This window comes from Microchirus variegatus (assembly GCF_963457635.1).
Source record: "Microchirus variegatus genome assembly, chromosome: 23".
In the NCBI taxonomy this organism is placed as follows: Eukaryota; Metazoa; Chordata; class Actinopteri; order Pleuronectiformes; family Soleidae; genus Microchirus; species Microchirus variegatus.
Window position 1 is genome coordinate 7,053,238 of NC_139824.1, and position 24,698 is coordinate 7,077,935.

At 40.9% G+C, this 24,698-nt stretch overlaps 2 protein-coding genes across 8 annotated transcripts; one reads left to right on the top strand and one right to left on the bottom strand.

Moving 5' to 3' along the window:
• Positions 1–706: 706 nt before the first annotated feature.
• sart1 (spliceosome associated factor 1, recruiter of U4/U6.U5 tri-snRNP) lies at positions 707–3,779 on the bottom strand. Its single transcript, XM_083909220.1, has one exon. The coding sequence runs from the start codon at positions 3,451–3,453 to the stop codon at positions 1,120–1,122; it is 2,334 nt and encodes a 777-aa protein (XP_083765346.1). The 5' UTR covers positions 3,454–3,779; the 3' UTR covers positions 707–1,119.
• A 197-nt stretch (positions 3,780–3,976) lies between these two features.
• Positions 3,977–23,764, top strand: pcm1 (pericentriolar material 1). Of its 7 annotated transcripts, none has more exons than XM_083909214.1 (40): positions 3,977–4,035; positions 5,338–5,452; positions 5,700–5,948; positions 6,862–7,188; positions 8,705–8,875; positions 9,424–9,543; positions 9,873–10,059; positions 10,324–10,433; positions 10,648–10,921; positions 11,014–11,164; positions 11,303–11,518; positions 11,623–11,789; positions 12,178–12,407; positions 12,514–12,656; positions 12,785–12,914; positions 13,330–13,494; positions 13,571–13,755; positions 13,939–14,154; positions 14,263–14,557; positions 14,755–14,900; positions 14,997–15,223; positions 15,710–15,887; positions 15,973–16,277; positions 16,372–16,533; positions 16,760–16,816; positions 16,970–17,142; positions 17,555–17,677; positions 18,030–18,159; positions 18,579–18,740; positions 18,845–18,942; positions 19,401–19,535; positions 19,626–19,829; positions 19,936–19,992; positions 20,082–20,232; positions 20,727–20,875; positions 20,962–21,016; positions 21,130–21,329; positions 21,439–21,531; positions 22,755–22,878; positions 23,032–23,764. In XM_083909214.1, exons 2-40 carry the CDS (start codon positions 5,357–5,359, stop codon positions 23,055–23,057), a joined length of 6,387 nt encoding a protein of 2,128 aa, XP_083765340.1. In that variant the 5' UTR covers positions 3,977–4,035; positions 5,338–5,356; the 3' UTR covers positions 23,058–23,764. The 7 variants fall into 7 exon arrangements, with proteins under 7 accessions (XP_083765340.1, XP_083765339.1, XP_083765343.1 ...); XM_083909213.1 differs by lacking the exon at positions 3,977–4,035 and adding an exon at positions 4,176–4,320; XM_083909217.1 differs by lacking the exon at positions 3,977–4,035 and adding an exon at positions 4,176–4,320 and having other exon boundaries at positions 23,035–23,764.
• The last annotated feature ends 934 nt before the right edge of the window (positions 23,765–24,698 follow it).

Genomic DNA, 24,698 nt, shown 5'->3' on the forward strand with positions numbered 1-24,698 from the left:
ACAAGAAATGATGATCTCTGAATAGCCCTTCGTTATCCATTACCTTACTTCATTATGATTTTTTTTTTTAAACCATCGTGATCCACTTCACAAAAAAGCTGAAAAATTATTGCATTTGCACTTTTACTGCCATTTGTTTAACAATATTTAGAAAAGGTAAACCAGTTATGTTTGATAACTTAATCACAACTTTAGTGTATGCCATTGTAAACATGAAGATTAAAAAGTAAAAGGCTGGAAAATTGATTTGGTGACCAAGAAAAAAATGAAATCCTTCAACCTGCGTGTGGATCCCAATCCCTGGGAATAACCAATCTATCACAGCTATGGTAGAGTTTGATTTTAAGATGCTCTTTATGGTTAACAATAAAAAATAATAACTCACTACACCTAATCATCAAGTGGCTGCCACCTGTTTTATCAAAGAAAACAAAAAGTGTATCACTATTGGGTTATGACATTGTATGTAAAGTTATCTAGGTGAAAAACTACCAACAGTTTTAATAAAAGCAACTGCACTTGACTGAGGATGGAATGTTACAGCCCAAAGAGGAATCATATGTTGGTAGTAATCAGAATACAGATTAAGGGGTTTCCAGTTTTAACCAAAGAACAAACCATATACAAGGAAATCTTAAATGTTTTAAAAACATTAAATAAAACAGGTACAGACTGCATATTTTATTTACTCATTTTTATTTCCGTTGTAAATCACATCATAAAGCTGAATGAACATTTCCATCAACTTTTGCCACTCATGAGAGTAACCGCATTTCATACCGTTTCTGTATCCGTGTTTGTAGTTAAATGACAATGCAGGGCAACAGCTCTCATAAAATTAACAGATGCATTAAAATAAAACTAACACTGCACACTCAAGTAAGCGTTTTCACTAAGGGAATATTGTAATTATTTGAGTTATGATTTATGTATCAAGTTACTTTATTTTGAAAAATGTCAAACATAAAAAAAAAATCATGTCTCTTACTTGTATTCATTTTATTCAACATTACCACACTACATAAATGAAGCTTGTATGAACTAAGCAAATAAATTGTAGCAGTTACATTACTTAAAACATCTGTATGAGATAAAGATTATTCACTTTCCCCAATTTACTTATTTAGTGATGGTGTTTGCATTCATGCTTTTCCCACTCCCACTTAGCACAATATAGGGTGTTTTCTGAGATTTCTGCTTCTCCTGAAGCAAAGCCACAGTCCCCAGTGGAGTATCACTGCTGCTCATCTTTTTCAGCAGTGCCTCCTCTTCCAGCTTTTTCATCCTCCTCTCGGTCTTCATCTTTCCAGACCCTTTCCCATGGAATCTGTGCGAGAGCTGTCTGAAAGCTTCTTTTGGAGTCAGTCTCCTCCCAGACTCATCCACATACTCAATCTTGACATCAGGTTTGTACCCATCTTTATCCTTGAAATCTTGTGTGAACCCTCTGTATTCTTCTCTGCGACTGTATTTATCATCAAAGCCCATCTTGTCCTCAATGCAGTAATTATCATTGGGTAGAGCACCCTTTGTCGCTTTGACACGGGCTACTTTCTGCATTTGAGTGTCCAACAGACCTTTATTTTTGCACAACAGCAAAGCAGCAGCAAGGCCAGAGTTGACAATGGGCTCTTCATCCAAAATGGTGGCTGAAGCTGTAGCAAAGTCGGGTTGTTTTTGCTCTTCATCCAAGTTGACTGTGCTCCATCCAACATTTTCATCAATTTCTGAATCTGAATCTCCAGCATCGTCTTTCTCTTCTGTCTGTTCAAAGTCCATAATTTCTTCTTGGTCTTCTCTGTTGCCTGACAGCCCATAAGTTGGAATATCACCAAGAGTTCTGCAAAACTCTGAGGTGGCATTGAAGACAATGTTGTTTCTCTTTTCAGGATCATCTTCATTCTCACTTTTATCGAGCACTTTAATCTGCTCTGCCACCTTCTCCCCAGAGTCCTTAAGAAGCTGCTTTTGTTTCAGCTTCCTCTGCTTCTCCAGCTGTTTCTGTAGCTCCTGCTCTGCCTCATCTTCCTCAATTACGGTAGCCTCAGGAAGGACAAAGTCTTCATCGTCACTTATATCCATTTCTGCCATCCTGATGTCATCAGACATTTGGGGGACATTTTGTAATAGTTTGCTCCCTTCCTCCACCTTTACTTCCTCACCACCATCATCATCATCGTCACCACCATCTAGTTTGCGGCCTCGGCCGCGTGTCCTGGAACCGAAATCAGAGCTGCGAGTGTCATCAAGTTGTAGTTCATTTGCAGATGAATGCTTTTCCTTCTTCCGGATCTTCTTCACTCGCCGTTTTGTCTTTTTAAAGCCCACCATTTCCTGAGGTGTGTAATACTCTGAGGCAATGGCAAGTGCAGGCATTTCCAATGTCTGGGCCTGATTTCGCAGAGTCTCTCTCATGACCTGAAGCTCCCGCTCTCGCATCCCGTCAGCAAAGCCCCCAGTATTCAACCGGAAACTCTTTTTCTTTTCGCCCTCAATTTCCTCGTCATATTTTGAAAGAACAGAGCGGGACTTGAGTGTAACCATGTCATCCACACTCTCCTCTTCTTCATAGGGCTTGTACTCTGGCTTTTTCTTTTTCAATTCCACATTCTTTTCAGCTTTTTCCTTGTCCACCAGGCCCACATTTACAAGCACATCTTCCTCCTCCTCAAGTACACCTTTGTCCTGCAAGGTTAGGATGACAGTCTGACCCTCAGTGAAGGAGTCCACTTTGTGCTGCACTTTGAGTCCCTTCAAATCACGGGATGAGTAGGCAACATTTTTTCTTTGTGCAAACTCCTCCTCCACCAGACTGCTGACACCAAACTCCTGGTCCATCTCCTCCAGAAGTTTGGCTCTTTTCTCTGCCAATTCTTTTTCTTTGGTCACCTTTCTGCTTCTCTCGACCCAAGCAGCTGTGTCATCAAGCCAGTCATCTTCAGCCAGAGTCTTAACTTTCCCTAATTTCTGGTTCAGGAGGCGTTTTTCTTTCATAGCAGCAAGCTTCTCTTTCATCTCTTTTTGCTGTTTGATGATTACAGGGTTAATGGTCGCGGCCACCATCGGCTCCTCTTTGGTACCGAGCTCCTTCTTGTTCTCATTTAACTCCAAGGGTTTCAGACCCAGCTTCGCTCTAAGTTTGTTTGTTTCTTCGATACTGAGTGAAGCATCTCCACTTGCAGATTGGGGTTGAACTTCAGCATTGCTCTCTTCATATCCAACGTCAACTTTCTCCCTTTTCACGCGTGGCTCACCGCTGCTCTTTTCACCTTTGCTGCGGCTATCTCGTCCGCTTCTCTCCCTGGACCTGGAGCGCTTTCGTTTTTCTTTATCCCGTGTTCCATCCCGATCCGAAGCGTCTCGGTCCTTGTGGCGATGTTTTTTGTGCTCGCGGCGGCGCTCCTCTGTGTCTTTATCGCGACTTTTTTCCTTGTGTTTCTTTGACGATCCCATTGTCTAATCCGCTGGTTACAACTGCGTAAACAAACCGAATCCCAGTCAAGTATACGTACGTTGTTTGTCTTTGATGGGGTTAACGTGGACAATGTAGGTAGATGTCCTTTATTCCGTCGTTTCCTTCTTCGACGGTTAGCTTCAGAGGCCACTAGGCTAACCGACGTCACAACTTGGTCAGCGCGGAGCCAAAAAGCCGAACAAACACTGAGTCCGAAAAACTGACAATAATCAAGTAAATGTGGAGGTGAATTTCTCAGCTGTATGTTCTCTTCGCTTAATTTTACCCACTCCTCACTACTCTACACAAATCGGTTACTTGAGCAAACGAGCACACAACGATCTGTAATATTACTGTTTCCTTCCGGTAATCGAAACATGGCATTGCTGTTAACGTATTGCGCCTCCTGCTGTACGGGAGTGTTTATAGCAGGCCAACGTCAAATCCTTGAGTTGCTGGAATTTTTAGATTTTTGTTTATCACATGACGTTTACCAGATTTGGAGAAAAAAATCGCGAAGATATAATTGCACTATATGATATGGTAGACAAAGGCATTTGCTTTGACATCCTGTCTGACTGGTAATATCAACACCGTCTGTCTCAAGGCAAGCTAAGTTAGCTAGCGCAGTTGTAATAATTCTATGACGGTCAACCTGCTGCGTTTGTCTTTTGCTAACTAATATCATTATGGATTCGTCTCGCTAGCTTGTAAAGCCCAATTTGCTACATGTCAAATAATTATTAGCTTTAAAGTAGCTAAAATGCTGTTGTGCTTCAACTTTTGCTGAGGCATTTAAAGTTATCCCTGTGTTGTTGAGCAGTTGTTAGCAAGCTATGTAGCATTAGCCACTTCTGACAACTTTGGTGAGTGATTAGCATGGGATTTTGTTTTTTCGTGTAATTTGAGTGAATATGTAATGTTATTGTGATGTTCTGTCGGCAAAAAATCACTCGAATGTTCACCAGTGGGTTAGCTGTTGGAGATTGGGGTTATTGCGTGTTTCCATGGCGGTTGTGCGACGGAACCAGTTAAGAGTCAGGTTCTGGTTAGAGTCTGTGAGCTGGTAAAGTTTTCAAAAACAAGAACGAAGCTAGACACACTCACATTTTAACCCACTACGCACTTTCTGCCCGTTTAAGCTAACATTAGGCGGAGCCTGTCCTCTCGGGCAGCATAGAGAGAAAGATCGCGCTAACTCGCTGCTTGGTGGAGGGAAGATTTCATTGTTGTTCCCCGGGAATCTTAGCGGGCCACACAAACAAAACCCAGAGGCTGACACTGGCTGCTGCTAACGCTAAATAACGAGTTACCGAAGCTAGCCTGTAATGTTATATGGTCGGCTTAAATGGTTGATTCACTTGCACATTATCGTTAGCTAAAGTTAACTGCTGTTGGTAAGAAATGACGCATTTTACTCTTAAATGTGCCAGTTAGCTGTAAGGGAGAGCCCGCGGTGGGTACTTAAGATATATCTGCATTGATTACCTCAGCGCTAACGTTAGTATTCAGCTTTATCTTTTTGGATTGCATGTTGATAAATGTCTTTTTTAGTAAACATTTTTAGTATTTTATCAATGTCAGCCTTTGTTATTTTAAGTCACGTTTGTTCTTGTTTTAGGTACTATTTTCTTCCATTTCAAATGTCTAGTGTGTACACTTGCTTAACTTATTGTTTGTCTAATTTGTTTCATTTTGTTGTCCTTTTTTAATATTTAATTTACCTTTTTATGTGCAAGTACACAGAGTAATGGAAAACAGTAGTCACATTCTTGGTATAGGCACTCATACTTGGCCAATAGGACTGATTCTGGCTTGTATAACTTGTTTGTTCCCATCCTTTGTGCTTGATTAACTGTATGTATTTTGTTTGTAATTTCCAGCAAGCAGTAAAAGTGTGCGATGGCAACTGGAGGTGCTCCTTTTGAGGACAGTTCCGAAGAGCTACACAACTGGACTGTAACCAATGGCAGCCTGGAAGACAGACTCAACAACACGGTAAGAACGTGTCAGATTTTCATGCAATGTTGAACACTGGAAATACTCTCTACAAAAAGATTTTTTCTAATATGCAGCCAGTATTACCAAACCCTGAATTGTGAACATATATCCACTCTTTTAACTGTATTTTTCTGTCATGTGTTTATGTATGTTGGTCGGATGTGAACACATTTTGTGTCCAACTCCATAAAAACGTAATATCATAAACATAATAACAACAGACTTTTTACCCCTTGTTGTTCAGGACTGGGGTGTACAACAGAAGAAAGCCAACAGATCTTCAGAGAAGAACAAGAAGAAGCTCTCCGCTGCTGTGGTGGAGAGCCGCCTGACTAATGATATTTCTCCAGAGTCCACTCCTGGGGCTGGTCGCAGGAGAGCCCGCACCCCTCATTCCTTTCCACACATCAAGTACACCACCCAGATGTCTGTCCCAGACCAAGCTGAGCTGGACAAACTGCGTCAGAGGATCAATTTCACAGACCTGGATGAGGTAAAAAAAAAAAAAAAAGAAATTATATAATTAGACATATAATTGTCACAGGAATATAGATATATTTTTAGACAGCAGTGAATTACAGGTGGTAATGTTAACTGTGTTAGGACTCATGATCTAAGTAGATCTCTATGGTGTTGTTGTTGTCTGACAGAAAAGCGGCTGTCTAATAACACAAGGCACTATTAAATTGTGACAATAAGCTTTGTGGACAATTACAGTTTTTTATTTTGGTAGTATTGGTCATGAAAAACATTTTACATCACAATTTCAGTAGCTTAATGCACTGCTGTGGTGCTTACGTTACAAATAGAGGAAATTGTGGCAGACTAAAATGAGATGACAAAATGTAAACTTTTGAGAAGGCAAAAAAGGGCTCTTCAGTGGATAAAGCTGTGGTGAGAATTTTGTTATTAATGCATTGTTACCACAGCAGTCTTACACACAGTTTATTTGGTTGTTTTCAGCATGCTGTTGTATATTTGTGTTTTTTTTGTAGGTGTTACTCGATAACAAGACAAACATTTTAAAATCTATTTATGTTTACCTTTGAAATAAACAATTTCCACCACAAGAAAAGCTGAACATACAGTATTAAACCAGTACAAGGAACAATATTTGCAAGTTAATAAAAAGTGCCACAGCAATTGCTTCTACATTTTGTAAGAAGAGAATGAGACTCAGGGAAATCACTATCAAGTTGCAGAATACAATTTCACTGTTTGATGCCACTAAATCCTATATACTGAAAATGCGCCTGTCTTCATTTTGACTTTAAATCTAGGCAGAGGCCTTGTGACAAAAATGACTCGAATGTGAACAATTACAGTGGCTGCATTTTAAAACATAAGTGACTACTACCTTGATTCGGGATTTGTCTGACTTGTAGTTTCTTTTCTTACCTACTCAGAGGAGCATCGGCAGTGACTCTCAGGGGCGTGTCACAGCTGCCAACAACCAGCGCCAGTTCGCTGGAGAGAACAAGAAGCCCTACAACTTCCTACCTCTGCATGTAAACACTAACAAAAGCAAGGAGCTGCTGCCTCCCTCCTCTTCTGCCCCAGCAACCCCTGCTATCACCAAGGAAACCAAGAAGCAGAGTGCAGGACTCAGGGATACGTTAACCCCTGTGATTCCTACAAAGGAAACTGTGAGAATCATCCATGGTGGGGCAGAGAGAGAGCCCTTGGTGCGCAGAGAATACGACAGAGGAGAGCCACGAATAGACAGCAGCCAGGTAATGTTTTGTGTTACTTATGCTGAGTTTGTATGCTATGTTGTTGGCTGTTTGTTTTTCAGACAAGGTAAAGAAGAACGTCCTTTTGTCTAAAAAACAAACCAAAAAAATTAATTCATCGTTCTGTACTAAAGTTTGTATCTGTCTGTCCACCAGATAATGAGATATGTTAAATAACCCTTAGTGCTCACACCAGTCTGTGCCGCAGGTGCACCCATGGTGAATTTCCGTGGGAATAATACACAACTCCTTATATGGGCATCCTGGGGGTGTGTGTTTATTGGTCACATATTCAGTTTTCAAAAAACACAAAAGTTTTTTTGTGTTGTTAAGTCAAAATTATGATTCATTTTATATCAAATTTTTAGTAGTGATATAAAGTAGCAATAATTGTGCAGAAGTCACAAAATTGACCGTTTTGTCTTTTCTATTTGTTTATAAAAATGAGCCAAGTGAACTATGACATATTTCCAAATTTCACAAATTCAATTGGATTGTAAAAATTTTGGGTACATTTTTCTCTGGTGTGTTTATATAGTTGGTCAATATATTGCACATTCTTATGGCCTCTGTATAAACTGTACATTTTAACATAATAATGGAATAAAAAGCAGCCTAAATGCTCTGTGTTCTTAAGAAAAAAACCTCGATATAGCAGTGGTGATTGTAGTGCAGTGTGCAGAGTAAAGGCATTGCTATTTAAAATTGACAGATTAGAGCTGGAGGTGATGTGTGTAGCATTGTAAAAGTTGTATCTACCAACATGTTCTTCCTCAGCTCTGATGAGGAAACTACAACGTTCCTCCATTTAGTGCTATAAGCAAATATTACTACAATAATGAACCAAAGCAACATTGAAACATGATCATGAAGTATACCAACAGCTGTGGGAGCTATTTATTTATGTTCTCAAGTTGCACCTTGCTTTTCCTCTGTGGTGACATGGGACATTTGCTGCTCTTAGTGAATTAACTCCCAATATTCACTTTACTGCTGGTGATAAATGCACATTTCTCCTACCAAACCTTTGACAATCTGGTTAAATAGTGTAATACATTTTTATAGAAACCTATCTTATAAGAGTTAAGGCAGTTTATAAACCTGTTTTGATATAATGGTAATTTTGGACAAATCATTTAGCAATTGTATCCAAGTATATTTGAAGAAAAAGACATTTATTACACATCTGATTGCGATGAGTATTTTTTACATGCAAATTGGTGGTTATATTGCTGTACTCTACCACAACTGTACACCCAGAACTAGGATAAATTTGAGCAAGAGAGCTAGTGCAGCTGAAACTAGGCTGTATTTAGGGCAGTTTATAAATATTCCACCCTTGGCGCCCAGTGAGTTTGGTTTCCTTGGTGCCCAACCCCCTTTCTGCCCTTCTTTAGCTGTCTGAGCTGTCGATACAGATGCTCGCTCACCTTTCCTTTCATCTCGCTTGTCTTCTCTTCTTTTACTCTCCTGAAACCCACACCTATACACCACCCCCTTCCTCGTATGGTCTCAGGTGGTGAGCAAACTGATACAGATCCGGGAGTACATCGGTAAGGCCACCTCCATGCGGGATGACCTGGTGGAGAAGAATGATGTGCCAGCCAACGTTGAGCGTCTTTGTCATCTCATCGACCACCTCAAGGAGCAAGAGAAGTCCTATTTACGTTTCCTGCAGAAAATGCTTGTAAGTGTACAAACTGTGTCCCTAGCTTCATTACTGATATATTTAATGTAATCTGCTGTCATGCTTATATACTTACTGGAGAAGCTGCGTAATTTTGGATGAATGTGCATGTCATTTGCAAGATTCCAGTCGTTATTTTGTAGTTTTAGTTGAACCTGCTTTGTTAGTATCCAGGCTGTCAAACATGTATTTTTAATGACTGTCTTTCTTTGAGACGCTTCAACAGTGGAGTCATGTTTCATGGGACGATAAAACTGGAACATAGCATAACAACATTCTTTGCTGTGGGATGTACCTCGATTTAAGCATTTTTTAATATTTATTATTGTTTTTTTTTTACAAGAGGCACGATACTTCAGTTATCTCTATGTTTTATAATCAATCGGCGTCTGATGCATATTTCCAACTGTAGTATGATGAATTATTTATCGTGACGAACTTGTGATCTTTAACAATGGCAAATAGTTGATGAAAAAACTTGTTTTGTTGTGAATTTACGTCATTCAGCTGCAGTGCATTTGAGCCAGTGGCTGTTGCTGTTTTTATAGGCACAGGAGAAGGAAGAGGATGATGTAGGGACCCTGGATTCTGCTGTGGGCTCAGGTTCAGTAGCAGAGAGTGCTTCTGTTAACATTGAGGTTGGCTCTTCAGGTGCTTCAAATGCAATGGTGTGTACATTTGTTACGGGCCAACCCTGAAACCCTCTGTCCATGTTTATGCTCTTTGTTGTATATGTGTATATGTGGGCTTGACTTTGAATTGATACGTAAGGTTTTAGAACTAAAGCAACAAGTCATGTTCTGATGATTTGCTATGTCATAGGGCTGGGTGGTAAGTCAATAACTTGGATTTACTATATTGAACCTTTGTTATGTCGATATTGAAGAAAATTCTACTGAGTATAGTTATCGAATGATTGCCCAGCACTGTACCGAATAGTATTGCAGTTTTGGTCGTCTCTGTGTTTCTAATTGGTGTGTGGGTGTAAATGTTGCAGGGTGGTAGGCCAGAGGTTGTGCGTGCTGACCAGAAGGAAGAGTTGGAGAATCTGCGTAAGCAGCACGAGCTGCTGAAGAAGATGCTCGAGCAGCAGGAGCAGCTCAGGGCCCTACAGGGCCGCCAGGAAGCCCTGATGGCCATGCAGCAGAACGCAGAGCAGGCACTTGCTGTGATTGAAGACACTGGTAAGATACACAATTACTAACATAGTCGCAGATATGTTCATAGCTAAGTGAAACACTAAATACTTAACCTGATAATAATTAATAATAAATAATAATCATTATTTTTATCATGAAAAAATGTGTATAATGTTACTCATGGGCCTCAGCACATTCAGTTTGTTCAATGATTCAATTCAATGAATACTATTTACATTAATGTGCAATGTCTCAACCTTAACTTGAGATAATTTACATAAATGTAAAATAACAATGTGTTGTCACTAGTTGTCACAGAAACCACAGGAAGTGTCTCCGGTCTGAGCATCACATCAGAACTGAACGAAGAGTTAAATGATTTGATCCAGCGCTTCCACAACCAGCTACATGACTCGAAGGTATAGTAAACATGGCTTCCATATTACATACATACATAAATAATATTTTTGGCCACGTAGAATAAGTCCACACACTAATCAGTTTATTGTCTTTATAAATCATCAAAACTGCATGTATAGATGTTAACTTTCCACTATGGCAGTGAAAATATTGGATGCCTTAAACATATTTTTATTTTATAAAGAAATGCAAGTCATTTTCTCTGTTGTTTAGACTAAAGCAGTACCAGACAACCGTCGTCAGGCAGAGAGTCTTTCACTCTCCAGAGAGGTGTGCTGGTCAAGGACACCTCAGGCTGTTGGCCCACCACAACACAGGCCGCTCCTTCACTCTGCCTCTGGCCCACACACTGGGCTGGACTCTGGAGCAACAGCTGCCAGCGCTAAACTCACCAAGCTCCAAGAGCTTCAGGACAAAAAGCAAACCATGGACAAGATCCTGCAAGAGCTGCATTCGCTTAGAGACCAGACTCTCAATAACAGCTCGGGTAAGAATATTGCATCTATACAAAGCTTTTTGTTGATGTTTCTGCATATTTCCTTATTAGTTGTCGATGAATTGCATGTGGTTTCCTTTTAGGTCGTGGCCTGTCGACACAGTGCAGTTTAAGTGCAGGGGGATCCTCAGATTGTCCATCTGCTCTCTGCTCTAACGGAACCTCAGCTTCTACTGCTTTTCATACGTCACTCACGCAACACCAGGAGAGCTCCAACTCCACAGACAAGCTCAGGTGTGTTCAAAAACACACACAGACAGAAGTCATGTATCAACAGCATTGCGTTGCATGGTAAACATGCATGCTGTTCAGTTATCGTCCCTTAAAATCTATTTAATTCACATGTATATGGTTCGTTTCCTCACCGTACAGGAAGCTAAAGGAGGTCCACAAGCGTTTGAATGAACTTCGAGAGTTAGTTCAGTACTACGAGCAGACCTCTGATATGATGGTGGATGCGATCAATGAGAATGTGAAAGAAGATGATGATGATCAGGAAGAAGAGGAGGAAGATGAAACAGATGGTTCTATGTTTGAAGCCATGTTTGACTCTGAGCAGGTGAACCGCCAGTCTGTAACTAATATTAGGTAAGTGTCTAAATAAAATAATTTGTCACCACCATTGGATCATAGTGTGCATAATTCAACTAATATTATGTTACCATAATGGATGCTGCACATTATCTGTTTAGAAATCCACAGCACAGTGGTAACTGGACAGACCTGAACAGCCTGACCAACAGGCGCTGTGTCAGGAGTAGCACTACTAACAACCGAGACGGAAGACTCAATATTGAGTGTGAGATCAACAACCGGTCAGCAGCCAACCTCCGCAGCCTCAAAATCCCCTCGACCATAGGTACGCACATGGATACACTGACCGATGAGTGCTACGCCTTGTACACATGTAAACATACATACATGGTGCATTTGGCATTATCAGATTTACAATGTGCATTTCTTTTCATTTGTAAAGTTTATTTAGTCAAGTACAGATATAGGAATTAAGAGTTCATGGACTGCTAAACCCAAAATCTACATATTGCTACTCCCCCCATTCAAACTAATTTCTTCTCAAGAGGAGCTGCAAACTGAATTCACCAGCACATGCTCATTTTAATTGGCTTCTCCACTAGTTTCAAGCTGAGAGATTGTGATTTTGAGTACACATTTGGAGGTTAATGTAAGGCAATATTAACTATGCCGAAAAATTCAAATAACATATCTCTAACTTTGCTCCTATTTAGAGTGCCAGTACAACCGGGACACGTCATACAATCGAGTGAAGGTTGAGGATGAAGATGAGGACTGTCTTGACAATGGTGCAGGGGCACAGGCTGTGGCTCCAGGCAGTGAGGCATCAGGGTCTAGTCGTAGGAGCAGTCTGGGGAACGACGGAGGTTTTTCCCAGAAGGTGCATCGCCAGACAGCGAAACAGAAACTACGACAGCTGCAGGAATTGGTGGCCATGGTTCAGGTAAGATGATGACCAAATACATTTCGGAGGAGGATGTGTTTTATGGATGTGTTATGGAGTTGTTGCCATTAGTCTCTGCAAAATAGCCTTTTTTGTGTACTCCTAGAGCGATGATACAGATGGTACAACAGCTAATGAGGATGAAGCCCCACACCAACAGCCAAATAACACCAGAGCTACTGTTGCTCGGCCACTTGGAGCTGTATCTAAACAGAGCCCCAGAAACCTCACTCTCTCCAGCAAGGCCAGGTACAGTATATGAAATGTGCCAGGAAACCTGTTCGGCAGTTGTTCCAAAACATTCTTTTGAATATAAATGCATTGATTTTCTTTTTGTGTTGACCTTGGTCTGTTTGCATTGCATTAAAACTACACAGGGAGAAGTTGTATGAGGAGAAGCTGCTTCAGCAGCAACAGGAGTTGAAGCAGCTCCACGAAGAACGACAGAGACTCATTGAAATCCAAGGCAAGATCCAGGACCTTCAATGGGCTTGTCCTGACCTCCAGGTGATTTACACACACACGGATATCTGATGAACTGATTTCATACTGTAAAAATGCTTTGGAACTGTGTTTTTTAAACTTTCGTTCACAGTTAGTATTACAGGCTCTAAAATAATCATAAAGTTGACGAAACAACTCAATGTAACTAACGCTTGACATGAATTGCATTGCAGTTGTATTAGACTGCATTAGTTTTAGCTAATTAGTTTGTGCCTCACAAACGGAAATGTTGACCCACCAACTATTGAATACAAATAAACGTCATGTATGTAAGCCATACAGGGATGCTGTGTTTTGGTAGTTACTTTGATAACTCAGCATTCATCAGATGGAGTGAGGACAGTAACACTTTAAGCTTTGAAGTGTTAGATACTGTATATTTAATAATATTGTTTTTTTTTTGTTTTTTTCTTTCTAGTCATCTCTGTCCAGCTCAGTGAGCCAGCAGGGTTTGCTGAAAAAAGTTGCAGTTGCCGCTCCGGTCCCTATGCAGGCTTCTTCTTCATCTGAACCAAAAACAAACTCAGCTGTGCTCAAAGCCACTGCACCAGAAGCAGCTACTTCTTCAGTCACTGATAATGAGGTAAGACCTGATTACTGTTAGTCGTATGTCTGCTATATCATAACTGAAAATAACCCCTGTGTTCCTCCATTGCCAGCAGCTTTGGTCAGAGATGCGTCGTCACCAGATCTTGCGCGAAGAACTGCGCCAACGCAGAAAGCATTTGGAGTCCTTGATGGCTGAGCATCAGAGGCGTAGTGGTCTGGAGGACTCTCCCTCACGCCAGACTGATGATCAAGATGGCCTTGCTTCACCCTCACAAACTGTCAGTAGGGATGAAAGGTAGGACCTGTTGCATTAGGTGTCTGTTTCTTTCATGTAAGATGGTGGTTAGCTTTTGTAACCACCACACTTTTCAGTCCTTCTATCTATTCAGTATGTCTTTTCAGCAATAGTAATTGTAATAAACTAATGACCATTCCACAGTCTACTATATTTTGCACCATTTTTATGATGTGTCTTTAGGACAATGGCTACTTGGGGTTCCACTTCCTGCCACCTTAATGGTGATGATGATGATGACGAAGAAGAAGATGATGATGAAGAGTATACCACAGAGATGGGTGCAGAAGTGGAAGAGGATCAGGAAGAAAGTGCAGAGAGCACTTCTGATGACGACATCCACATTTACTCTTCCAGCCGGAACCAATGCTCATACAGTAGCAGGAATAATCAAGGAAGGTCAGACAAAGTGGAACCAGTATGAATTGTGTTACCATCACTACTGACATCTATTGTATAATATGTTTTTTTTTTTTTTTTTTTTAATCATATGCTCACTGTCTCCAGTAACCTGAAGCCCCCTCCAGCCTTCTCAGGCGACTGTAGTGGACATCTTCGTAACAAGACAAAGGCCAAGCTGCAGCAGCAGCCGCCGCCGCCACCACCACCCCCGCTGCAGTCCATGGGTTTGAATCAGTCTGAGAGTCAGCACGGAGGCATACGGCGGCAAGAAAACTTACGCTGGCCCTCTGAGCTTTCCTTTGCTGAGGGCTCATGCCAGTGGCAGGAACAAGTCAGCCAGCTGCAGAGACAGCTGGATTTCAGTGCCACCATGTGTCAGACAGTCCTGCAGGACCAGCAGGTTAGTGCATTGACCAAAAACATGAACACACATACACACACTGGACCCTTGATACTTACATAAGCCTACTGTGTATTTCTAAAGAGGTTTTCTTTTTTATTTATATTGCAACGTTCACAGTAAAAGAAAAAGCACTTTCAGCACAAGTACGTACAAAAGCACAAGTCAGTCATGTTGTCTCTCATCTTTTTTCACAGGCCCTGTCGTACATGTTGCAAACCCTACTGACTGGTCACTACAGTGCGTTACCAAACAACCTGTTATCACCACAGGTCCACCTGGTCATGCACCAGCTCAACCAGTGTCACACCCAGCTCGCCTGGCAGCAAAACAACGTGCAAAGGTGAAAGCAGAGGCTAACTTATGTACAGCACTTTTTTTGTATCAAGTGGTCTGATCCTTTTAAGTGTTCTACATTCTATCAAAACTTTTTCTACAGGCTAAAGCAGGTCTTGAGTGACCTCATTCGCCAGCAGCAGCAGCAGCAGCAGCAGCAGCAGCTGCTGTCCTCCTCAACATCAGGTTGGCAGGCACAGAAGCAGGGCACACCACAGCAATCCAGCTCTGGTCCCTCAGCATCTCCTGGTGTCTTCCCCCCCTTTTCCTCTACCCTGCAACCTCCAACCAACAACGTGTCAACATCTACCTTATCCCCACTCCCTCCCAGTATGGCACACATATTTTCTGGCTTTGGGGCTTAATTCTGTCACAAATCTTTTTTTAAATCTTATTCTGTTGTTAACTGTTGAACCAGTGTAATTGCTTTTAATGTTTTGTTCATTTGAACTTGAATTAATGTACTATATATTAAAGTTGTGCGAGGCAGAAAAATATTTGAGTCTCATCCCACCATAAGATTACTATCTTTTTGGGATTGATACGCTCCTCTTGAGCCACTTCCACCAAATGAGCACAGATTACCCAAGGCACTCCAGCTCTGAAATGGTCTACTGATATTGGCATGCCTTTTTTGCATTTATTGTCCAACTATCTTTCAGACTAAAGAGGTTTTTTAAGATTTAAAAAATTGCTTAACAATGCCAATAATCTGTTGCCTCCCCCAATTTTAAAGTGAATCAGTGTTGCAAAAGTTCTTTGGACCATTAACCAGTAGCTTAAGCCAATTAAGTTTTTCTTCCTTTTACTCTGCAGGCTTTAACTTTTACCCACTGTTCCCTGCTCCCATGGGTGAGTTCCCGCAGGGTGCAACTGGTCACACTGCAGCTAACCATCAAAAACAAATAGACCCCAACACCTCAATCAAAACAGAGTACATGAGTTTCCCTCCTCCACTGCAGCACTCTCCTCTCAACACGACAACAGAAAGAGGGTATGTCCATTCATTTTTTAGACATAGTTTTTTTTCATGCAACAGTGTTGTTAACATGTTTTTTCCCCCCATATCATCCCCGTAGACCGGCTGGCTGGCTTAACACCTACACTAACAACACCGTCCAGCCACATCCACCTAAAATGCACCCACAAGAGACAAACTCTTGCTCTCCTGCTTTCATTAACCACCACTCTAGAACTCAAGACTTTGACGAGGCATCACAGGAAAGCTTCAGCAGCATGCCCGACCCTGTTGACCCCACCACAATAACAAAGACTTTCAAAGCTGGACGTAAGGCCTCAGCACAAGCCAACTTGGCCTCCCGAAGCAAGACTCCCAATTCCAAGAGTCGTCGGAGGAGGAACAAAGGACACAAGAACAGTGAAGGTGAGAAAGTGGTTGTTTTTTTTCTAACATTTGCTGGACACAAATGAAAACTTAATGAAGAAAATCTGCCTATTGTTCATTTTGTGTTCCTCAGAGCATGAGAGTGACAGCGTTAGTAGCATTTCGGATTTTGTCCAAGAGAGGGCAGCCCCGTCTCATCAGAAGGATCAGAATCAGATTCTGTTGGACAAGCTGACCCAAGAAAAACTAGACAGCAAGATGAAGCTTGGGAATAAAAGAAATGACCTCTCTTCTGGTATGGCAACCACTAGTGCACTTTAACTCCCTTTCATTTGTCTTTGTATCCATTTAATATTCACATTCTGCTTTTTTGTACATCACAGTGTTTTTTCTTTATTTAAAGCATATTTCTTATATTATGTTTAAAGCATGCTATTTCACATCATTTTTTACTTACTTTGCATGTTTAATTTAAATATTTGTTTAAATTGCTATGTCACTTTAATTTATCTTACTCACAGCATATGCTTGGAGAACACCCTTCCTCTCTAACAGAATTGCATGCACAGAAGCACCAGGTAAACTCACATTGTCATTGCAAGAAAATCATGTCACCTAATTATCCATTGCATGGACTATTTTTAACCTGAACTAGAGTTTGAGGGCAGACTATTGTTTTCGTTCATGGATAAGATTCTACAAATGCCCATTCATGTATCTTGAAACTGTAGATGCGAGCAGTGACCTGTCCCTTTTCGAGGCCTTGAGGGAGACCATTTACTCTGAGGTGGCCACCTTGATATCCCAGAATGAATCCAGACCTCACTTTCTCATCGAGCTCTTTCATGAGCTGCAGCTGCTCAACACAGACTATTTACGGCAGAGGGCGCTCTATTCCCTCCAGGTGAGAGTAGACGCATGTAACTGCTCACTGCAAGCATGTATCTGACATGGATATTTTTGTTTATACTGGGCTGATTCCAAAATATTCAGCTGATTTAAATAAAGAATATTGGGCAAGTTGTTTGACAATTTGCTACATATTGTAACAATGTTAAATTTTGAAGAGGTTGTAACCAAACGTATGTATGATAATGCATTGTCTTTTGTTTTCTTGTTTATAGTAAAAATAACATGAATTACTGTATAAAATAAATAGATGAGAGTCCAAGTAAATTTCCAATTATTATTTGGAAAATGTGATGGTTTTTTTCATCATAATTAACTCATCTGACCCTGTCCTTAGATGTGAAGGCAACTCCTCTCCACAGCTACTTCAACCAGTATATTATATTGTGTCTCTGTGTTTCTCCCAGGATATAGTGACTAGGTACCTTGCAGAGAAGAGTGCAGCTCAGGACCAGCTGCCTCCTGTGGTTTGGGCTGCAGGCTCTCAGTCTGAGCTGACACCCAGTGAGAGTCTGGCTACCAGTGACGCAGTAAGAGACACAGTATTGCCTCTCAGTGGGATATTCTTGCACTTTTCCCATCTCATTTGCTATCTTGTCTCTTACGCTTTTGCATGTTCTAGTCTTATACTTCACCCACACTGACAATTTCCCAGCTTTACAGTAGGGCTTCAGTAGCCTGCCTATGAAGAAAATGGCCCTCATCTCTCAATGTCTCTTCCTAGATCAGACATGCATCCTTTGTTCTGGGCCAAGGTCCCCCGAGTTCTGCTAATTGGCAGCTAGGCCCTTTGTCTGTCTAAATAAAGCCTTTGTTCAAGAATGATGGATGAAATGTCTATTTTTTTATGTTGGGAGAAACCAGAATGCTTCTCTTTTTCAGGAGGTGGTGGAGAAGAACCTGAGGTTCACACAGAAAACATTGAAGAAGAGGGATGATGCAGAGTCTGTGGACAATGACAGCACCATGTCAACATCCTCCAACCTGGAACCATTTGCAAATGATGACCTGGGTAACGTTTTGCATGTGTCAAGCACTTAATTTAGGAAAATAAAAGGTTAGACGTTGGGAATCTGTCTTTCTTTACAGCTTGGGATTCAGCTGAATTGCTTTGCTTTCAGTCTTCAACTATATAGCAACTTGCTATTTTTTCGTAGCTGGGCTTATTTTGGTGTATCGACCAGAAACACTCCACGATCAATGATGCATGGCCAAAAAAAACCTTCAGAAGATGGCAAGAAAGGAAAATAAATTTTGTTGAAATTTGTTATCATTGGTTAAGAGCAGTAAGGCTTGGCATACTTTGATCCTCGAGCGTCAATGTTGGTTGTTCTGTTGATGCATTAATATCAATTACTGTCTCTATCCTTTGCTTGGTTATTCATATCCCATATGTTTCCCCTTGGTCTTCTTTCTTTGCTGCTATGATAGGCAACACGGTGATTCATTTAGACAAAGCTCTGGCCAGGATTAGGGAGTATGAGCGCATGAAGCTAAAAGCTGAATTTAACCCCTGCAATGCCGGCGCTGCAGGTGTCTCTGAAGTCTCACATGCTGAACGTCCTTCTGCTAACACTGCTGAACCAGCCCAAGGTACCCATTCACATGACCTTGCCTCGACTGCGGCTGCCGCACACTGTGCCGTTGAATGCTGCCGCATCACGTCTCAATTTGAACTGTCGTTTGTGTGTGAGCAGGAGGGGCCGCTGGCGACGTGCACTGTCCTCAGATTGACACACAGCAGTTGGATCGCCAGATCAAAGCCATCATGACAGAAGTCATTCCCTACCTGAAGGTAGAAAAAACAACATAAGGAGTTTTGTGTCAGCAGATAATATTCTGGGAATTACAGGGAGAGAAATATTTTCTTATACGTGAACTAAAAGTGTTAAGGTAAAATGTGTCTCCAGCTCAAATATGAATTATTTCCTAATTTTTAATTAAATACAAATTCTCATTTCTTGTAGGAGATTAAAATGGATGTCAGTGATAGTTACAACAGGCATGAAGTTAGCCAAAACGCTGTTAGCATTTTCCTCCCTACGTCTCCTCATTTGATGAAGGGGTAATTTATTCATCTAACTTTATGAGCAGAGAGGAATGAATCTTTCAGGATTTCTGACTCATGTTTTGAGCACCACTGGAAAAGATTTGCTTAGATTTACTGACCAAGCATTCTAGATCATATTTATTGAGTTAGTCTTGTCGTGGATCTGATCTCTTATCTAAGAGTGAAATGCTTCCTTTAATTAGGAGAACATGGACGAGGTGTGCTCACTGCAGCTGCTGACATCCGTGCGTCGCATGGTCCTCACTCTCACACAACAAAACGATGAAAGCAAGGAGTTTGTCCGCTTTTTCCACAAACAGCTGGGAGGCATCCTGCAGGTATATGTATGACCAGCGTCAGATTCCTCAACCAGAGGCGATACTCATTTAAGGTTTAATCAAATCCGCACTTTGTTTTCCTCACACCAGGACTCTCTCAGTAAATTTGTTGGCCACACTCTGAAGGACTGTGGAGAGGACCTTCTTGTGGAGATCTCTGAGATCCTCTTCAATGAACTGGCTTTCTTTAGGCTCATGCAGGATTTGGACAACGGCAGCAATAATGCTTCAGCAACCAAACAGAAGAATAAAAACAGGAGTGGGCCATCCACTCAAGATAAACACCCGCTTAAGGTTCGCTTTCTCTACCTTTTTCTGTCTCCACATAATGTAAATGTACACAAATGTGGTCATGAGTTCAACTAATTTGAGTCCCGCTTTTAATTGTTCCACTGATCAGCAAAATATAGCCGGTGGTGATAAATCTGTTACTCCAGCCTACTCGGATGAAGACAAGGCGAGTTCACTGCTGATAATGAAACTGTCACTAGTTCATACTGCAACACATCACTCGAGTACTAATAATGTCTCCTTTTTTCAATTCAGGACCAAGATGAAGCTGAACAGGAAGACAATTCTACACAACAGCGGCATTACCTACAGACAGAAGTGAAGAACAACAGGAGCAGTGAAGCTTCGGAGGCTGAAGATGAAGATGAAGATGAAGGGGCTGGACAAGGAATTCCTTTGTCGATAAGTAAGTGAAGGATTTTTTTCCTTAATCATTATCCTAATTTTTCACACGTTTGAAAATAATAGTTCAACAAAATAGTGAAAACAATGTGATGGGAAATGAGTAAAGAAATGGTGAAACAAGTTTTAGTTTAAAGAGGAAATATGGGTGTCAGGGAACAGGAAGGAGTAAGAATAAGGGCAGTAATACAACTTTACAGATGCTAGCTGCTGTAAAACATCACCAACAACCAATCAGGTCTATAGAGTTTATGCAGGCTCTTAAAAATCAAGTTCTGAGAGGTAGCAGCATTTCTATTGTTATTCTCTGTGAGGCTACTTACATCTTTTTTTACTTATATTTTGTGACTCTGATATTCTTCATATCCACTAAGCTTGACAGAAGTTTTACATTTCAATTGTTGTGGTCTTAACTTGCACTTGTTGAAACACACAAAACACTGTAACACATATATGCTGCATAAATCATATTTATATCTCATTCTTACATTCCCCCAGGTCTTTCCAAAGCGGAAACTCAGGCCTTGACGAACTACGGCAGTGGGGAGGATGAGAACGAGGAGGAGGAGATGGAGGAGTTTGAGGCCGGACCTGTCGACGTTCAAACCTCTTTGCAGGCGTCTGCTGATGGACAGTTGGAGCCAGAGGTGGGAGCCACAGTTAGTTTTATCATAAGCAAACATGTTATGAGCTGTTTTCTTGGTCTGATCTCTGTGATTCTATCATGTTCTAGGGAGCAGTCAGTGAAATCCAGAACAAAACTGACCAGAGTTCAGAGAATGGCGACGGTGAGGCCTTCTGGATATTTTAGTGGGAAATGTCTAACAAACACAATTCGAGACTTGCGGCAGTCCTGTATTTTCAGATCCTCTCTTAGTCTTTTTTGTGTTCTTTCTTGTAGAAGTTAACAAGTCAGTTGGGGCTAACAATTCCATTGTGGATGAAGATACCACAGTGTTGTGCCAGAGCCCTGAGGAGGAGAGTAAAGATGGGGCATCTGCCGCTTCAGAAGAAAACGCTGCAGTCTCTTCGGACGTCCACAAGAAGTCATCCACGACGAGTAGCCCTGCTACAGACTCACCCGTCATGATCAATGTAGACGTAAGTCCAGGAGGGAGGGCGCTCTGAACACTGTCAAGATATTTTTGCTCATCCTATCATTGGGTTTTTACTCAAATGTCTTTCCTTTTACTGTTAATTATTGATGCAGGAGATGGGGTCAGGCAACACAAGTCAGAAGTCTGATGAGGAAGACTTTGTCAAGGTGGACGACTTGCCAATGCAGCTCGCGGTCATGTGTGAGGTGCGTAACAGCAAACACACAATAAACCGTAATGTGCACCTTCTTCTGAAGCGAGGGTCTGTTACAGCCCTGCAATGCTCAACCCACAAAAAACACTGGTTTGTCTGTATTGTACTGGGAATTTAGGCTGCAGTTTCTATGCCCTTTTTTTCCTGTGACTCCCGTACCAGCTCCTGAATATGGTCTCGGCTTCAGTCGTGTCTGCCTCTGAGGCTTTTTTTAAAATAAAAAATAAACGTGTTGCTTGGTGAGAGTCAGGTAGGTTAGTCAGTCAACCTCAAAGGTTACATGGACTGTATATAAAAATCACATCCATCCATTTTCTTACCACTTTATCCTCCACATGAGGGTTGTGGGGGGGGGGGGGGTGTGCTGTCCCAATCTCAGCTGACATAGGACGAGGGGGTGGAGTACACCATCGACAGATTGCCAGTCCATCACAGGAGCAAATATAGAGAAAAGCAACCATTCACTCTTACACTCGCGGTCAATTTGTGAGTGTCCAATTTACCTAATTTGGAGAACCCGGAGAAATCCCATGTACACACAGGGGAGAACATGCAAACATGCAGAAAGGCCCCTCTTCCAACCGGGTTGCGAGTGCTAACCTCTGCACATAGAGAGGAAATGAGAGCAAATGCACATAGTCTGAAAAGTGGAGCCCAGGAAGAGTCAGTTAACCACTAGGGGGCAAGTCCACTGATTTAAAAATAACTGTTTGAATGCAAATTTATGGAAAAGGTGTCTCACCTGCTATAGGTCAATAAACATTTTCATGAGAAGGCAATTCTCTCAATCTATAGTTTCCGGTCTTCCTCAAGAATGCATGATGCTACTCTTGTAAATGATGTTCTCATTCTCAAGGGATTTTGGACAGTAAAGCATGTCACATATGAGTGTACACCAGTGAGATTGACGGCTAGCTTTGTCCAACATCAGAATTCACTTTAAAAACTGGTCTATGAAACTATGAATCTCAAGACTTCACCACAGGAGATTGTAAAATTGCAACTGAAGACTATGTCCATTTTATATAAAGTCTTTGTTACAGACACCTCTTTTCTGAATCTGTTTTTTTTACACACTGTTACTCATGCGACTATCAGGATGTGAAAGGATTGCAACATATAAGATAAAAAGAAGAAAGAAATGACAGGCCCCAGCTTTAACGGAAGCATGTATCTAAATGAATCTAATTCTGATTGTGTGTGATGTGATGTTAGGAGGAGCTTCAGAAGCGGATCGTGGAGGAGCAGCAGAATAACAACTTGTCTGTAGAGCTCCTGAATGGAAACACTGAATCGCTGACTGGGCTGGTGGGAAATGCTCAGGCACTGAAGGAACCAGGTATGGATTACAGTCCCTGTCAGTTTGGATTATACATTTATTTGTTTTGTTGCTAAACTAAACGTACTACAAAAGCTAAGCCGCCATCACATCGGTCTCAGCGTCCATAAGTTTCCTTCTGCTTTACTGAATGATGTTCTCCTTGTTTTCCAGAAGCTGTTGGAGCCCAGAGCATGTAAAGAATAAACTGATGTCTCATAAGCTACTGTTTTTAGCAACACTATGCTTTCACCATGAATCTGTTCTGGTTTTATGATTGTCGATTCTTAATCTGCTTGTTTATTATTATTATTAATAATAACAATAATAATAATAATAATAATAATTAAAAAAAGAGCAGTGGCTCAAACGTTTGGTTACAAATTAGCTGCACACAAACACACACAGTAGGTAGACAGTAGAAATCCTCTACACATAGTCAACACTTAGCTCATTTTATTCCTGAATCGTAATGTGATTTTCTGGTAATCTGGTTGGGGTTATCTTTATGCTGCTGATTTTTTGCCTCTGTTTGAATCTTTATAGTACTGACACCTGTGTTCAGATCTGCCTTATTCTCCTCGTTGGTTCTGGGATCAGTTTGACATGAGTTGAAAGATGTTACTGATTTACTTTTATTATTTTTCCTTGTAATTTTTTTTTTGCACTTAAACACTTATTATAAAGAGATAACGGTAGGATTACTGAAGTTTAACTGTAGCCTGACTTTAGCTTATTGTTTCTGCAACTTAACCAGTTTGTTCTTTTTATCTGAGCTCACGGCTCAAACTTAAGCTTTTATCCCTTAAGACTTCTCTTCATGTGCTGTTTAGTTTCGTTAGTCTGCATTGATTTCCATGTAATTAAAATGTTGATTACAATAAGAAGTTTTAATAAATAAAATGCTTTAATCTTCATGTGTAATGCTTCTTGCTGATTTTCTCCTCCTGATGTTTTGCAGCTGCTTTCCAGTGTGCAATACATTCACAACTGCTGTCACACTTATGCTCAGGCTGACAAGACAAGTTAATGAACTGCTGTCTCATCAGCCCCTGGTTGACTGTGGGAACTTTCCACCAAGACCCAAAGTTAGAAATTGAACTGGTGGACATCACCAAGAAATTGACATTGCCTTACTAGTTTTTGTGCTGTCAAACAAACAGACAATGATGTCCTTAGTAGACATAAAACGTCCTCTCTTTTTTTGGGAAATTGTCATGTTTTAGTGATCGTGTGCTCATTTGCTTATTTACTTACAGTATTTAATTCACCAATCAGAATGACTTCATCAGACATCTAACTCCTTTTTCTACCAGTTAATTCGAGTTTTGGCAAAAACTGATTTCTTGTGCACGGTTAAACTTTTCACTATAAATTTACAGGCAGCAGTTTTGCCAATAAAGTGCTGTATTTTTAAATAAGGCATAAGGGTCAATTTTCATGTTCGGTTTGTTGAAATTTATTTAAAACAAAAGGAAAACAAATTGCATCCCTGTTGTGAACTTGCCTTCTTTTTGACCAACTTCCCGCATCTCATGTCTTACTTTGGTGCCCCTCTCAGGATTAATGTCAATGCAGGCTCTGCAAAACAATGTAATACAACTACAGGCATCAGTTTATGAATGAGATATATCAAGCAAAAAGCCTGTTCAGTAAGTAGTGGTGCGAAAGTCATATCAAGTGTCATAATATGTGCAAAAATGTTCTACCTTTGAATGAATTCCAGTGAGCAAACAGCATCATGTTGATACTGTAGGTTCACATATAATGTAATATATATATAATATAGGAGGACAGCAGTAGAGCGACATTCCTCCACAGAGCACCTCTTTTTCTATGCT